The 15,572-nt window shown below is 40.1% G+C and overlaps 2 protein-coding genes across 2 annotated transcripts in view; both read right to left on the bottom strand.

Moving 5' to 3' along the window:
* Positions 1-7,819, bottom strand: part of LOC122622215 (IDLSRF-like peptide) — a 35,497-nt gene extending 27,678 nt beyond the window's left edge. The window contains exon 1 of the mRNA XM_043800494.1: positions 7,112-7,819. Within this exon, the coding sequence (XP_043656429.1) occupies positions 7,112-7,301 (190 nt within the window). The 5' untranslated portion in view covers positions 7,302-7,819. The remainder of the gene's footprint in view (positions 1-7,111) is intronic.
* A 5,112-nt stretch (positions 7,820-12,931) lies between these two features.
* Positions 12,932-14,734, bottom strand: LOC122621792 (putative serine protease K12H4.7). The gene is made up of 7 exons (XM_043799769.1): positions 14,528-14,734; positions 14,291-14,472; positions 13,984-14,225; positions 13,705-13,936; positions 13,461-13,639; positions 13,100-13,411; positions 12,932-13,035 (listed from the first exon to the last, which is right to left on the bottom strand). The coding sequence occupies exons 1-7, from the start codon at positions 14,732-14,734 to the stop codon at positions 12,932-12,934; spliced, it is 1,458 nt and encodes a 485-aa protein (XP_043655704.1).
* Between the last annotated feature and the right edge of the window lie 838 nt (positions 14,735-15,572).

Raw genomic sequence — 15,572 nt, forward strand, 5'->3', positions numbered from 1 at the left:
TTCGCATTGCAAATGCATGAAAACTTTCCCTTTTGTTTATGTGCACTTCACTCAATTTTCACACTCGAACCGTACGAAACGCACACTTTTGGCCAACAATGTCGGCATTTTCCGGGTAAAAAGTTTTCCATTTTTCATTTTGATTTGAAAGCACATGAGAGTTGTGTAAACAAGTGGGTTAGAGGCATCGTTTAACCGCAGAAATTCAATGAAACCAATAAAGCAATGAACATTTACGCCGTCCGACCGCATCAAATTGGAAATAAATTTAAACATGCTTTGTGGCCTGGGTCAGGTCATAAATAATTGGGGGCTAATTATTATATTTTGCAGTTCTAGGCAAACGGACAATAACTGGCTATTGAATTATTCAGCAGACCGAAATACCAATTCAATTATAGTGCCTCGAAAAGCCGAACAAGAAAGTGTTTCACACACCAGTCATAACCAGATCTTTGAGGCCATTGGGTTAAATGGATATTTGTCTAATGAAATTCAGTTAAGATATAAACGGCAAGTCTTGAAAATTAATTATCAGACTTTGTTTAGAAATTGTAGCAATAACCATAAGACCCATTGCAATGTAATCAAAAGGCTTTCTAACTAATTACAAGTTTTTGTGATAAGGTGGGAGTTTGAAGTGTCAGACCAAGTTTCACTTCGCCCCCCAGGAACTTAATTAAAGAAAAGCGAAATTTCATTTTGCATTAGTTTGTGTCACAAGTGTAGCCAGGTTAATTTCTCACACATGCCACGCAATGTTCAGGTAAAGGGCAGATGTTATGCATACTTTGCACACGAGTGAAAATTGTGAAAACGACTGGAAACTCGCGCAAATGTGCCGGGCTGCCGCCCTCCTGCCCCTTTAAGCAAATCAATTTGGGAAAACTGTGCTTGGCTGGCGGATGGGCAAAGTGCTCAAATACAAAATATTGAAATCGCAGGCAACACCTGGCTCTGGTGTTGCCATTTCCCAGTCAACAGATACAGATACAGATGCAGATACAGATACAGATATATGTATACCTCAAATTGCACTCGCCAGCTAAATTGGATATGCAAAACTGAGATGTGGCCTAAGACTTCTGGGCCAGAGTCGAAGAAATGCGCCAGTCACAAGTGGATTTTCACTGGAAAAGCTCTTCAGTCGTCTGCATCTGTGGTTATCTTTCGTCCCTTCATCTGCGGCCAACGGATTTCCATTTGTGGCAATGTGGCGATGTGAGTGTGCTTTCCTCGCTGGAAATTGGATTTATGTATTGTGCATTTGCCATTTCAAATAATATCTTGGCCTGGCATTGGCCATAAATGTGTAAGTACGCTAGCTAAGCAGCTGCCAACTCAGCAGCCTGCGGATTTACAAATAAATATAGTCATTTATAAGAAATGGTTGTGCTGCCATTTAACTTGGCCAACAGTGTGGAAATAGTTTTGCGTATTATTTAAGGGCCCTCAAGTTCAAGAACGTATCTCAACTTTGCCTTTTCTGTGCAGAAAAGTCAATAAGGCAATTGCTGCTCAACCATTCAAGCCTCTATTTCCCCACGACGACACTTTTGTTAATGAAAAAGTGGTGTTTTTCGCCTAGCAGAATGGTTCTATTTATATAGCCAACGCGGCGTATGAGTAACGCTGCTAAAATGTCCTGGTCCGAGGTCTCCTCCTTTTCTTTTATGCATATTACACGGTTTTGCTAGGTTTTCTGTGCTTCGCCTTGGCTTGGCAAACTTTTAGTGCGCAGCAAATAAATAATAAATGAGGCAACAATGAATGCCGGGCAAAGGAAGAAAAACACTTTTACCCGGCAGACTTGGCCGTAAAAATTGACAACATATAAAACAGATATTTCTAAGGCGCGAGTGAGCAAAACTTCGATCGTAAAATAATATGATGCCATAAAATAAAAAATGAAATTCGAAGGAAAATATACTTAGTTATGACTCGGGGCGTCTGCGTCTGCGTCTGGGGTAAAAAAGACTTTAAGGCGGGACAGAAACCGTAAACATTTTTATGAACAAATTGATAATCTGGGGTAGCGTGTTAAAGTGCACATTTAACGAGTGAAAATCAATTGCAATCGATTGAGGCGAAGGACAAGGCGTAACTCAAATTCCTGTTCGTTGGCCACTGAAACTCTACCCTTGTGAAATATGCGCGACATAATTGTCGTATCAGAATGAAATGTAATTTTCGCAACAGACTCCTTAACGACCTTTCCACATTGTCACAACCAATTTCACTGAAAGACAAACAACACACAACTCAATGATGGCCATTTGTTGGGTTATATTCGGTAAACCAGTTGACAGTTTACCGAGTTAATGGGGACAAAGTGTGGATTGATCGGTGTCCATGGGCAACGCGGCGTATACGCGACCCTGCTCGTGCACCCATGAAGTCACTCAATTTGCATACGCACATCTACTAAATATTCATAGATTTGCATATCAGTAGCCGAGTTTACAAACTCTAGGGCCGCGATATAGGTCCGGGCAATTAAGCATAATTAAACTGTCACCATAAGTTAATTTATCGCATACAATCATCCATATCATCTTCCGATTGCGTACCTTTCGGCACCAAATTTATGGCTTTTGTAAATTACTGGAGAATTGTCCTGCCCTGGTCCATGCTTTCAGACGTATTTTGTTCCCATATTGTTCCACTTTCTCTCGGAATTTATTATTTATGCCAGTAGCAACAAACTAGCAATGGCAATAACAATAAATATTTTCCTTTTGCATCCGGAGTTTATGCCTTTGCTTTGCTTTTATGCCGCAGAAGTACTAAAACATTGTTCGACACCTGTTCGGAAATATCGAACAATTGGTTTTACAACATTAACGCTTTATACTTTAAAAATGGTTCTTGATGTAGAAATAAATTATTGAGTTCTGAAATAATATGAGATAATATGCCGCAAGTCTAATCACTCTGAAATGAGAACTTAAGGACCCAGGACGCACATTTAAGCCATTACGCTTTGATCGCGGTTTTTCGCAATACACTGTTTTCCATCAGAGCACTCCTGATATTTGTGCAGTGATTTTCAACGAAGATCAATACTGGTATAAGCTTTGGTGGCAACACTACTACTACCATTGGTCTTAAATAACAAGAGGTCAAACAAAACACTTCTTAAATACATACAAAACTCGTGACGATGGAACATTTATATACTATTTTAAGGTAAATAAACCAAATGTTTATTGTGGTGGTTCCATTGTTATAGCCTATTCAACCCTTTTCGTTACAATTACAATTAAAAATTACAATTAAAATCCGCAGCAAAAACGCCATTAAAACCAGCAGCTCGAGTTTCATATCTCCCGACTAAGCCCGAAAACCCCTAGAGACCACGCAAAATACTCGACCAAGAGAATTAATTAGGAAACATGGTCCAAAAGTCGGGGCCAAAAGTTGCTAATAAAATTATTCAAAGACTTTCAGGTTCAAGAGCATGGCTGCCGTTCTGGCCTAAATGCTTTTTGGAGAGCAAGTTAATGCTAACTGGAGTCTAGTTGGCTGCAACTTTTGAATGCCAAACGTAGTTGGCCATAATGCGCGGCGTAATCACGTTTCAGCTTTTGCCTGAGCGCTCTGTTGATTTTGGACTTGGTTGCGCTTGCTGTTTTGCGGCTTTGCTTTTATGGAAATTCCATTTTGCGCCAGCTGCAGTTCGAGCCATCACGTAAGTGGAAATGGCCAAGTCCACGAACTGTTTTGTAAGCCAATATGTCCGTCAGTTGGCTCTGTGCTCAGTGCTCAGTCCTCAATCCTCAGAACTCGGCATTCGGTGCTTTTCCGCTGGTTGCAGTTGCTTTGCCTCGACATCGTATTTTTGTGGAACAGGATATTTGCATGTGGGGCACGCTTCGGCGAGTGCCAGCCAGAAAGGTACGTTTTGTTTGCCATTTGTTGCCGTTTAAGTCACCACATACATCGGGCAGCTGGGAAAAGCAGAGGGAACTCCCCAGCCAACTGCCACGATTTTTGTCCGACTCCCTCGAACAAACACATTAGCCAAGAAGAAATCAAATATTGCATAATTTATGCCTCGAGACTGACTGTACTGAGTGCGCTCGTAAAACTAATTGAATTATTCGCTTAATATTTATGATACTCTAGGCTAAGCTACTAAATAAATATTTAAACGGAAGAAAATGGTAGCTTACTATGCAAAAACGTCGTACTTACGTTAAATGGAGCGGAGCTAGAAAGCCTAATTTAATGTATTTGTTTGGGAATTGCCAATCAATACAACTGCTTCAATTTAATAAGAAAAGTTTTGTGTAGCCGCTCTACATTTGCCTATGCAATGGAATTCACTTTCATAAGTTACAATTTTCTTTCGGTAAGTTATAATTTTTGGATAAATAATATTAATAAATACATCTTTTAAATATTGATTTTCAAAATGTAATTATTAGGCGCAGTGCGCGTGGCAAAGTGCATTTACCAGGAATTCCATTTGATCCAATTAACAATGTTTTTCTCAGCCGAATGTCGGCACTGAAAGCGAAAAACCATGCAACAATCAGAGGTAATGAATGCTGTCATGATGAAAAGGAAAAGGAAGTGACGCAGCCCCTTTCAAGTTGTCACTGAGCACTGAATTCCAGAGTGCTTTCCAGCACTCGCCGAATCCTGTCCGTGGCACATTTATTAACTGGCCCAGAATTGTCCGGCAGGGCAGCTGACCAAAAAATTACGACCAGCACACAATGCCACAACCTGCCAGGCGACCCACGCTCGTTTTCGTTCGTCACAAAGCCAGAAGCCAGAGCAGAAAGCGAGCTCAATAAATAAACCCAAGCCAACCCCAAAACCAAACCCTTATCGCCAAAAACCCAAAACCAAGAAGCCAATGTTCAGTAAAGGCAGCCAGCGGGATAACAAGCGCCGTGGAAATGCAGCGAGTTCTTTTCTGCGGGAAATTGCAGCATAAAATATGTTGTCACTGGCAGGGAAAACTAAAATTATTACACTGCCCTGCAAAGTTGGTTTTCCCACTGAAATTGCAAAAGGGGAAGGGGCGACAAATTGGCTAACCTTTTTTCTCGTTAATGATTCTTGCGTCTTCAGAACTGAGATTATGCAAGCGAGTTAAGTAAAGAAATAAATGCATTTAATGCTGATTTAGATTATGTTTATTTTGGGTAAATTTAAAGGAAACAAACAATTAAATTGAACATAAATAAGATAACTCTAATACTCAGGTTGCTACAATTTTTTTTACATTTAAAACTGAATCAGAATTATATATTATAAAATAGTTCAAGTATTTTATTTTTCTTCAAACTAATACATTGGTTTGTTTATGGACTCGTGGCCACTTTGCGGATGACAAGTTCCTGATTCTCAAGAGTTGTAAGTGCTTTTTTTCGATACTTTTAAAAGTGTAATTACTGAAACTGACGTTTTGTGAGTAACAGGAATCGAGGAAATTGTGTTCCCTCATCAGATGAGCTCATAAAGCTGCCAAAATGTCGAATGCAAGGAATTCAGAAAACCTAAAATGTGAAATTTCACCATTTTATTTCTGGTGTACCGCAGAAATAAGTATACTAGAATAAAATTGCTTTGCATATTCATGAAATGGCTATGCGACAGGCGGCAATTAATGGCCGATTGAGCAACTAACTAATTGAAGTCAATTCGTGGCCCGAAACAAAAATGCCGCAAATTAAGTTGGGAATACACTTGTTCGCCAATTTATTGTCCTGGCTGGAGTTAATTACTTATTTGGTTAGAGGGCTCACAACACATCAAATGAATAATTTAATTAGGGTTGGCTTTATTTCTGACAAGCTTCAAATGCCACAAATCAACGAACGCCTACGGGGCTTAATTAAACAATTTAAAAAGAATTGGAAAAAAGCAGTGAAAATTCCATCACGAACGGAGGTGCGGAAAACCCCAGCGTAGAAAAAACGTTCAACTGCTTAAAATAATAAAAATCATTTACATAAACTTTAAACGGAAAGCCAAAGATTTCCATCAGTGGCCACCAAAGCACGCGAATGGAAAATCCGTAAAACAGCAGAGAAAACTGAAAAAAACATAAATAAAAAGTACGTGCACATTAATTATGCAGCTCACCTGCCAGCTGAAATAGTGCAAATAAAACAAGAGAGAACGCTATAGTCGAGTTCCCCGACTATCTGATACCCGTTACTCAGCTAGTGGAAGTGCGAAGGAGAGTTTTTGGCGGTTTGTGGGCGTTAGAGTGGGCGTGGCAAAAAGTTTTTTGGGAAATCGATAAAAATTTACAAGACTAATACAAAAATGAAAAAATATCAAAACATTTTTCAAAAGTGTGGGCGTGGCAGTTTTTGGCGGTTTGTGGGCCTTATAGTGGGCGTGGCAAAAAGTTTTTTGGCAAATCGATAGAAATTTACAAAACTAATACAAAAATGAAAAAATATCAAAACCTTTTTCAAAAGTGTGGGCGTGGCAGTTTTAGGCGGTTTGTGGGCGTTAGAGTGGGCGTGGCAACATGAATCGACAAACTTGCGCTGCGTCTATGTCCCTGGAGTCTGTATGCTTAATCTCAACTTTCTAGCTCTTGTAGTTCCTGAGATCTCGACGTTCATACGGACGGACAGACAGACGGACAGACGGACAGACGGACAGACAGACGGACGGACAGACGGACATGGCCAGATCGACTCGGCTACTGATCCTGATCAAGAATATATATACTTTATATGGCCGGAAACGATTCCTTCTGCCTGTTACATACTTTTCAACGAATCTAGTATACCCTTTTACTCTACGAGTAACGGGTATAAAAAATCAAATTAAATTAAAATAAAATAAACGAAAAGTTGCGGATACCTGTTTGTTTGTGGGTCTTGCAGGCTGAGTAGGGCAATAAGTAAACTAGAGCAGGGGAAACTAAGAGAAAAGCAGAAATGAAAAATGGCTGGAGCCCCAAAGAACACACTGAGTGAAGGCCGATCTGTGAATGGAAACTGGCTTAGGGAAAACCCGAAAATGAATATGGTGAGCAAGGAAGTTTCGGTTTCGGAAGTGGAGTATACGCCAGGTGCTCCCCTAATGAGCTCCCAATATATGGAAAATGCCGGCGCTGCGGTCGATTACTTACCGCTCCGCTTCACAATGGGGTTGGCCATGTGCCCGTACAAACGGCTCAAATCGATGGCCATGGTGGTGGTGGTGGTCTGCAGGAGGAGCAGACAGACGGCGAATGACGGCCACATGCTGAGGTGGCGATGCTGATGGTGGTGCTGACGCGGCTGATGATGATGATGGTGGTCCATGGCCAAGAAGGACATACCGCTGTAGTATACCGCTGGCTGGCGGAACTTGTAAAGTGTGGAAATTAAGACCCTCGGCCTGATGATAAAAGTTTTTCACACGCGCACGCACACGTTTTCCACTTTATCCGAGTGTTTTGATGGAGTTTTGCAGTTTCGTTTTCTTCTTCGTTTAGAAGCAGTTTTCCGGGCAACTTTTTCCAGCCCTTTGATTGAATTATCGTTGGCACTTCAGCCACTGCAGCGGGTTACCCGCCACCTTCTCCGCTCGTCCTTCAATATGCTAATCGCCTTCTAATGGAGTTATACGAACCAGAAATTAGCTGCAACTTCTTCCCGATTCCCTAATGCGTTCAATTCTAAATAGTTTCCTTATCGCTTTCTACTTGGGATTGTGGACTACATGCAAGCTTTAACCCGTTTGGTTGTTTTTCGTTTGGTTTGTGTCAATTTCGATTTCGTTTGTTGGTTTGTTTCAATTTTCGTTTCGTTGAAATTAAAGTTGAAAATAATTTTAGCAGCAAACAAATATTTATATGTGTGTATATAGATATATGTTTTTAGTCGACTTTTTACATTTTTCTACACTGAAAAGATAAGAGAAAAATTTGAAAAGTTGATTAGTAGTTACTCTAATTAATTTAAAATGTAGTTTATTCTACGTTTGAAGCCATGATCTTAAAAATGTAACAATTGGTACTCTTAAACTTAATGTAGTGCTCGCAAAATCATTTCCAGTTTCAGATTTTTCTGCACCTTTTTATTACTTTTCTGATGCGTTACGATGAGCTATTATGACTCTGACATTACAGTTTAAATGTTTTAACAACAAAGATTTATTTTTTGGATTCTTTGTAATAAAAGCCATAAATTAGATATCCCGGTCTCAATTCCGTACAGTAAAACTAATTTTAAAGCTCAAGCGGTATTTCGCAATTGAGCCCCCAAGAAGTTGACACCAATTGTGCTGTGGATTATGCAAAGATGTCTCCAGGAGGCAATTTACATGCCGAAACAACTTGACACAATGCCATCTAATCAACTTAACTTAACTCAACGAACTTTAACTTTTCCTCGCCCGAATTCCCTTGGTGGTTTTATTTTCGGGAGCTACAGAGGATACAAAGTTGAACAACCCTTTTCGTATAATTTTTAGATGGATTTTCAGCACTCACACAGTCGAGCGACTCTTAATGACTCTCTCGAGCACCCAAAACACATACGCCGCGTGTAACCAAAATGTGAAATGGCAGTCGAAAAAAGTAGAAGCAAAAAAGGGCCAGACAGTGGCGAACCTTTAATTATAGCCAAGTTAACCCTACCGGTTTTGTTCTCTTCTTTGTGTAAGCAAAAGTTGAAGAAGTGAAAAAGTGCCGTAACTTTCTGGCATACTTTTTGGGGCAATCAAAAATGGACACACGACAAAATACACCCTTCCCCATCGACAAATGAAACCTTGGCTTCGAGTTTTGAAAAGGGAAAATATAAAGACAGAATGGAAAAGTGTCGGTCAGGCCAAGCTTTTTAATTAGTCTTTTTCACAGCTGGAATCTGCAGTTTTGAGTAAAGCCCTGGGCATTGAATAATTAACAAAATATTTACCCAAATTAGTAATTCCACTGAGCATGGCTTGGCTGAGTGATAAGTTTGGTGTCAAACACTCAGCTCTTTTCAACGCAATATAAAAGTTTCTGCTGTGCCAAACTATAAAGTTTAGATTGACTTTCATTTTATGCTTTTAAAAATGCCAAAGGAAATTTTCACAGCCAGGAAGTTGAACTTTTTGGTTGCTCATCAGCCACCAGGGAATTAAGCCGTAAAATCTTTTGACAATTCGCAGGAAGACATAAACTACACTCAGCCCACTAGCTAAGGAAATAAACACAAAAACGAAGGACATAAAATTCTTTAATAGACTGAAAATGGAACTTCTCTCTTGGCTCCACCGATTTAATAAGCATCTGAAAACGCAGACTGCGACAGTGGCTTCAAAAACACGCACAAATTCTGGGGCACTTTACTGGTAGAATCGGCGAGCATTCGGCTCTAAAGACACGTTAGCCCAATAGTAAATAAAAGCCACCAGAGACTCACAGACAAATAGAGAAGGCCAGAGGATATCCGCAGTAAAGAGAGCAGCAGGAAAGTAAAAGAAAGTAAAGTAAATTATGGCCAGGGCGCCAAATGGCCAAATAATTCGGCGTAAATTGCTCGAATGAAAAGCTATGGAGGTAAAGGTAAAAAGAGCATCAGGTTAAGTGTGAAAAGGCATTTGTTAAAAAGCATTGTAAAATACTTCAGAAGAAAGAATTACTGGATAGGTAAGGTTTAAATTTAAGATTAAACCTAAACGGAATTGTTTCCAAGCAAGGACAAACCTTTATTAATGCTGTTACACCTCCAAATTTATGATTTCCTTACATTAGTATGGTACTTATCAAAATAAAAAAAACAGTGTAGAATTAAGTTATTGTAAGTAGTAAATATTATTGCAACGTAACTGTTTTGGAAGAGGGTTTTTTCTTTTTTGTCGGAAATATTATTACCAATTAAGAAAACTCCCAATAAAAATGTTATGATATGCATAAAAGAAATTAAAGGACGGCGAAATTTAAACTTTTCTTTGCACTTAAATTCCACAAACATGAATAAAAGCCAGAGACGCCAGAAAAACTTAACAGAACACTAAAACACTAACTTTTTCCTGGCCACCTTGGACTAAAGCGAAACACCAAGAAGAGCGACCAAATCACAAACAAACATTAATTTGCATAATTTACTGTGGACACCCAAACAGAAATGTGCCAGAATTTCGCAGCCAGTATTTTTAAACCATTTCCATTTCTTTACATTCACTTTCTCCTTTGTGCGGGTTTGGGGTTCTTAATGCATAATTTAACAGCAGCCAGAAAAGCCAGAGGCTAGGGACGATAGGGGCGGGCTCGGCCCGGCAACAAGAGCCCAAGGAAGTTGGGAACAATCAACAACTGCGTGTTGTTATTCAAGGCACACGCACACCACCGACATTCGCACACACACACTCACTCTCGCACACCCTAACCACCAGACGCCACACGGCGTATACGCAACGTGAATCATGGAAGCGGGACAAGACTAACGAGGCCTAGGCTTGAAAAAAATGTACAAAAATCCGAGAAAATTGGGGGAGTGGTGGCTGTTAGGTATAGCGTAAAGGTAATGAAGAGCAACAGAGCGGAGCCGTAAAGAAGCAATTTTCCGCACACACAGATTTTCCTTTCAACTCGAATTTCGTGGGGATTTGGCTTTGTGGGCCTGGGTATCCTCAACAGTTTTTCCACACAATTTTAAACGGTTTTATGTCACAAGTCATGTAATAGCACACGCGTCAGTTGGAAATCATTTTGACATTTATATTGTATTTCTTTTCTGGCAACAGTATATTTTCCTTGTATTTTCTCAAGGGCTGGATTATCTTAAATGCATAAAGGTGTTACAGTACGTTTGAGTACGAGCCAACAACTCGAACAACTATTTACAACTCCGCTTGAGTGTAAGTTTCAAACTCGACTGAAGCGTTGAGCGGATTGCGTTCGTCTTTTAAGCACTTTTCCGCCACTCAACTTGAGCCTCGTCGCCGCCTACACACGAGTCCTCGTCGAGTGAATTTCCCGGACGAGTGGAAAGCCAGTTGCCTCTCTCTTGCGCTTCCCTTCTGCGGTTCGGTTTTCCCCGCGGCATTCGCTCTTTGCCGTGCTCTCAATGTCACTTGCAGGGCTCGGGCACCTGCTCTGGGCCATATTTCGTTGGTTGCGTTGATGGCTTCTGGCTGGTGGCCAGGAGCGGTTCTCATCTCACCCACACCGCGGGTTGGGCCCCCGCAAGGAACTTCAAATTTATACATGAATGTTTCATTTAGGTGGAATTTCAAAATATAGGAGAGTTACTGCATTTAAGGCAAGATAAATATAAGTAATATTGAATATATTAACCATTATTTCAAAAAAACATTAAACGTGAAATTTATTTTTTACTAATATATCACGATTATTTCTTATAATGAGAGTATTTTATAAAATTGTAAAAACAAAACAAAAATGTGTTGAAACCAGCATTCATTAGAAACACAGCTAGTTACTCAAAAAATCGATGATACCATCGCCTTTTTGTATTCTACATTAGCTTTATTGCAAAACCTTTAAAAGCTGTCGAAAATAAAAAACATCACCGCATCGTATGAAACTTACAGCATAAAAACTGAAGGATGGCCTACAAAACGACAACAACTTTAAAAACTTTCTAAACCTTCAGTGAACTTGAGTAATATTTGCTGAAGTAATTCAATCCAGAAACATACATATATCTTTGGAACCTTCAACTCTCCGAACCCTGACAATCCTTTCTCCACTTAAGACTAGCCAAGCCGAAGCTCATCTACTCGTAATGTGGCCAATAAATGAAGCAACAAATACCAATTAGCGCCAACAGAATCCGCCGGGCCGTGGTCTTAGCAGTAAAACAGGGCCAAAACCGATGTAGAAATGGCCAAGCAACAGTGGTATAAATGTAAATACGAACGTTGGAGTGAATGAGAGCCATTAAGAGAGAGGAAGAGAGGAAGCTCCGAATGCCGGGCCGCCCCATTTTCTCTGCCCACGCAACCACCCGTGGAGCCACCCATTTCCCCCGTAAGTCCCGTAAATCCCGTTGATCCTTCGAATGTATCCAATAGTTTCTGGTTCCAACCGGGCGACTTTCCTGGGCGCCCACGCAGACTAGCAGGTGACGCTGATTCGACGACGTCCTCGGAGCGTTGGCGTTGCACTCAAATGCGAAAAGCGACAGTAGAAGCTTTTCCGAGGGCGGATAATAAACAAAAATACAGCTCGTTTTTCCGACACCTGTTATTGGGCGTTCTTGTTTAAATTACTTAATTAAAGGCTTTTTCCTATAGAAAATAAATGTAGTTTTGGACATGATATATTTTATTGCCAGACGTTGATTCATAGTTAATTACGGAAAAGGGAAACTACACCTTTAAATTTGATTTGCAACGTGTATATGAGAACCTAAAACTATCAGACGTCTGTTTTTTGCGACAGATGGCGCATTTTGAATTTAATTGGTTATGTTGTAATAGCGTAAGAGACATTTTAAATACTATACCTTTTTGTATTTAGCCTTCAAAATGGGGTAAGATACGTGTTATTTAAATAAGAGGATCCATTATTAACTGTTAAACTCTAAAATAATATATATCAACTTGGCTATCAACTTGGCGAGAGAAAGGCTGTTAGAAACAACTTTGACTTTACTTCACGTCAAGAAAGTTTTCACAAACACCACCTAAGTGGAGGCGTAGGTGTCCACTCAATGGATCCCTTAATCAACCAATCAAGCCAAGACAAACAAACAGGAGAAAATGCACAAGCCAAAGGACAAGTGCAATTTCCTAATCAACAAGAATGCGGCATTCGGGAAAATTGTTTACGCAACCCAACGGACCAGACATATCACTTAGTGTCCGAGCATCACTCAATTTATCACTGTGTTTGCCAAAGGACACGATGAACTGCTCCCATGACATTTTCAAATGGGCTCATCACACGGCGCATTTGTTAGTTTAATAATTTATTCGAGTGGATCTAAATGTGTGGACCCAGTATGATTCATATGTGGCGTCGCAGAAAGGACATAACACGCAGCTTGGCCAGATTCATCTCCACGCTGTCCGTCACCTGGATGCTGGCCAAATCCTCGACGTGCGAGTAGCCTGTGGCACGTGGCACAAAACTAAGCGGGGTCTTTCAATCATTTGAAACCAACCAAGGACTCACCCGTCAGGACTATAGCCTGGTCACCCTTTCGCTGGCCCAGAGCACTCCACGGATCCAGTTCGCCATGCGTGAAGATTACCTGAGCATAACGCTCGCTCTGATTGAACCCGCATCCGCCGAATTTGCTATTCGTCTGCTCAACGCCCTGGGCCAATTGCTGGGCAGTCTGCTCCGCTCCAAACGCATCCTGGCAGAGTTGTTCGAAGTAGCCCAAGGGCACCTGATTGGCAAAGGTTTGGGACGCGGGTGATTTGGATTTTGTAGTTGTGTACCAGCCGAATTCATTGCAGGTTTGATAAAACCAAGCACGAGCTGGAAAACAAAATTTAGTCAAACAATAATTTGCTGCGGTTTTGCTTACTTTCCGAACTTTCATCTGAATCCTCAGTGAAAAGTTCTAGCATGGAAGAGTAGCCAAAGTCCTGGCAATCAATGGAGCGCCTTCCCTCAGAATAAAGCAGTTTTAAGAATGCTATGAATGCCAGCTCATCACCGGAATCTAAGCTCATCAAAGTCTCACATAGCCGCGGTATATAAGCACTTATAAGTGGTAAAAATATAGATTTTTATCAATATGACAATATTAAGTATAGTTTATCACTCACCTATAACTTTGCACCACTAAAGCAAAATAGTTTCCCAGCCCATTGAAGAAAGCTGCCCTATCTAAAGGATTCTTGGGTCTATAACCCTTGCAGCCATTAAGATTATAAAGCAGCTCCTGAATTTCATCGCCATCAAATAACTTTACCAAGAACTTAAAGCCCCTTTCGATTCGCAAAGAACAGTTGTGACCGTAGCTCAATTTAATTGATTTGCCGACCATTTCCATGTATTCTAAAGATTAAATATTAGAGATTGTCTCTGTAAAACATCCCACTTACCAAAAAAATCGGCTTTCGCCAATAATGGAGCACTGGAGGACCAGCTGGCAGCTATTAAATCCGGATACAGTTGAGTCATCCAGGCCACCAAGCTGCCCGAATAAGAGCCGCCAACCAAAATGACTTTGGAGTCTTCCATTTCGGGACTATTTGACTTCTGGTGGCGTATGAAGTGAGCCAAGTCAGCTAATGATTGATGAAGACTTAGTTTCTTGAGGTTATTTTGTCGGTAGCTCTCATTTCTGGTGATTTAAGTATAAATAATACTCTTAAATTATTTCTTTCATTGAATTTTTTTCTTACTCACCCAAAAGGTAAACTCAGTCCATAATAGCGGTGCTCGGTGTAGAAAAGCATTCCTGAGTTTTCCACTGCCATATCGTGGGTTAATCCCGTGCTCAATAATCCTGGACTGATGGTCCATTCTCCTCCCACAAATATGTAAATGGGTCCTTGGGGCTTGAAATACTTGGCATTACTGTAATAACGCTAAAACATAACTATGTATTTTTACATTCAAAATAATTTTGTTATAAGTTGATACCATTTTCCAGGTTTTGTTGTTGTGCTTATCAAAATGATCCACTTTCTGGTCCAACCAAAGTTCCTCCACAGAAGCCAATTCGTTTTTTGAACATATTTTTAATACTGGTTCGTGATTAAGCAACTCCACACTTTTTCTATATGGATTAAAAGTAGCAAAAAAACTGGGCAGCCAACAAATTTGCACAGCCCAATTAAACCACTTCATGTTGAATTACCTGTGTTAAAATAAGCAGAAATAAGTAGTTCACACTTTTTTATATAAGCGATATACCCCTATGAAAAAAAGCCATGCATATTTAAATGAAATATGGAATTTGCAGACCAAGGTAAATGCAAATTTTGTGGCAAGAACTGATAAAACTTTAACACCATTTATGTTATTCAGAATAAAGAGGACTGTAAACTTGATTTACATATATGAATTACATTTTTATACATTTCTTTCCTATTTTATATATTTATGCCCACGTCAGTTTCAGTTACATTCAAAAAGCTTTGCAAATTTTACTACTTTTGCGCTTCTAAATCGTTTGGCATGCTTAGACAACTTTATACGGCTCAAAGCCGCTTCCAGCCACCACCTCGTATACGCAATGCCGCTGCAGAAGGATAAACAAACACCCACTCAAATAACACCCACGTAGCTGAGAAGGTACAGGCGACACAAAAAAGTTGAATAAACAAAAATATTTTTATAGCGCTGACGCGGAAAAAAGGAAACATAAAAATGTAAGCAGCTGCGCGAACAAGCAACAGGAGAATGCACAAAATGTGTAATTGGCATATTACTCATACGCCCCGTATCCAGGACATTGCGATGCAGCACTCCCGCCGCGTAAGCGCTTGTCCTGTGCATTCGAAGCGAAAGGATTGCTGAAAACGAAAGTCGAAACGGGAAAACATATGAGAGCATAACTCCTTTAACGCGAAACGACAGGGGATAAATGGAAAACTCCGTGGTGCATTGGTTCTGCATATTTTTTGATCTCTGTAAAAGAGGGTATAGGTATAAATAAATTGAGAAATAAAAATGTAAAAGTATT

This window comes from Drosophila teissieri, chromosome 3R (assembly GCF_016746235.2).
Source record: "Drosophila teissieri strain GT53w chromosome 3R, Prin_Dtei_1.1, whole genome shotgun sequence".
NCBI classification, from domain to species: domain Eukaryota; kingdom Metazoa; phylum Arthropoda; class Insecta; order Diptera; family Drosophilidae; genus Drosophila; species Drosophila teissieri.

Coding starts and splice junctions, on each gene's coding strand:
- LOC122621792 (XM_043799769.1), bottom strand. CDS start 14,734: ATGAAGTGGTTTAATTGGGCTGTGCAAATTTGTTGGCTGCCCAGTTTT. Junction 14,226..14,290: donor GGACTGAGTTTACCTTTTGG/GTGAGTAAGAAA, acceptor TTAAATCACCAG/AAATGAGAGCTACCGACAAA. Junction 13,937..13,983: donor GGCGAAAGCCGATTTTTTTG/GTAAGTGGGATG, acceptor TTTAATCTTTAG/AATACATGGAAATGGTCGGC.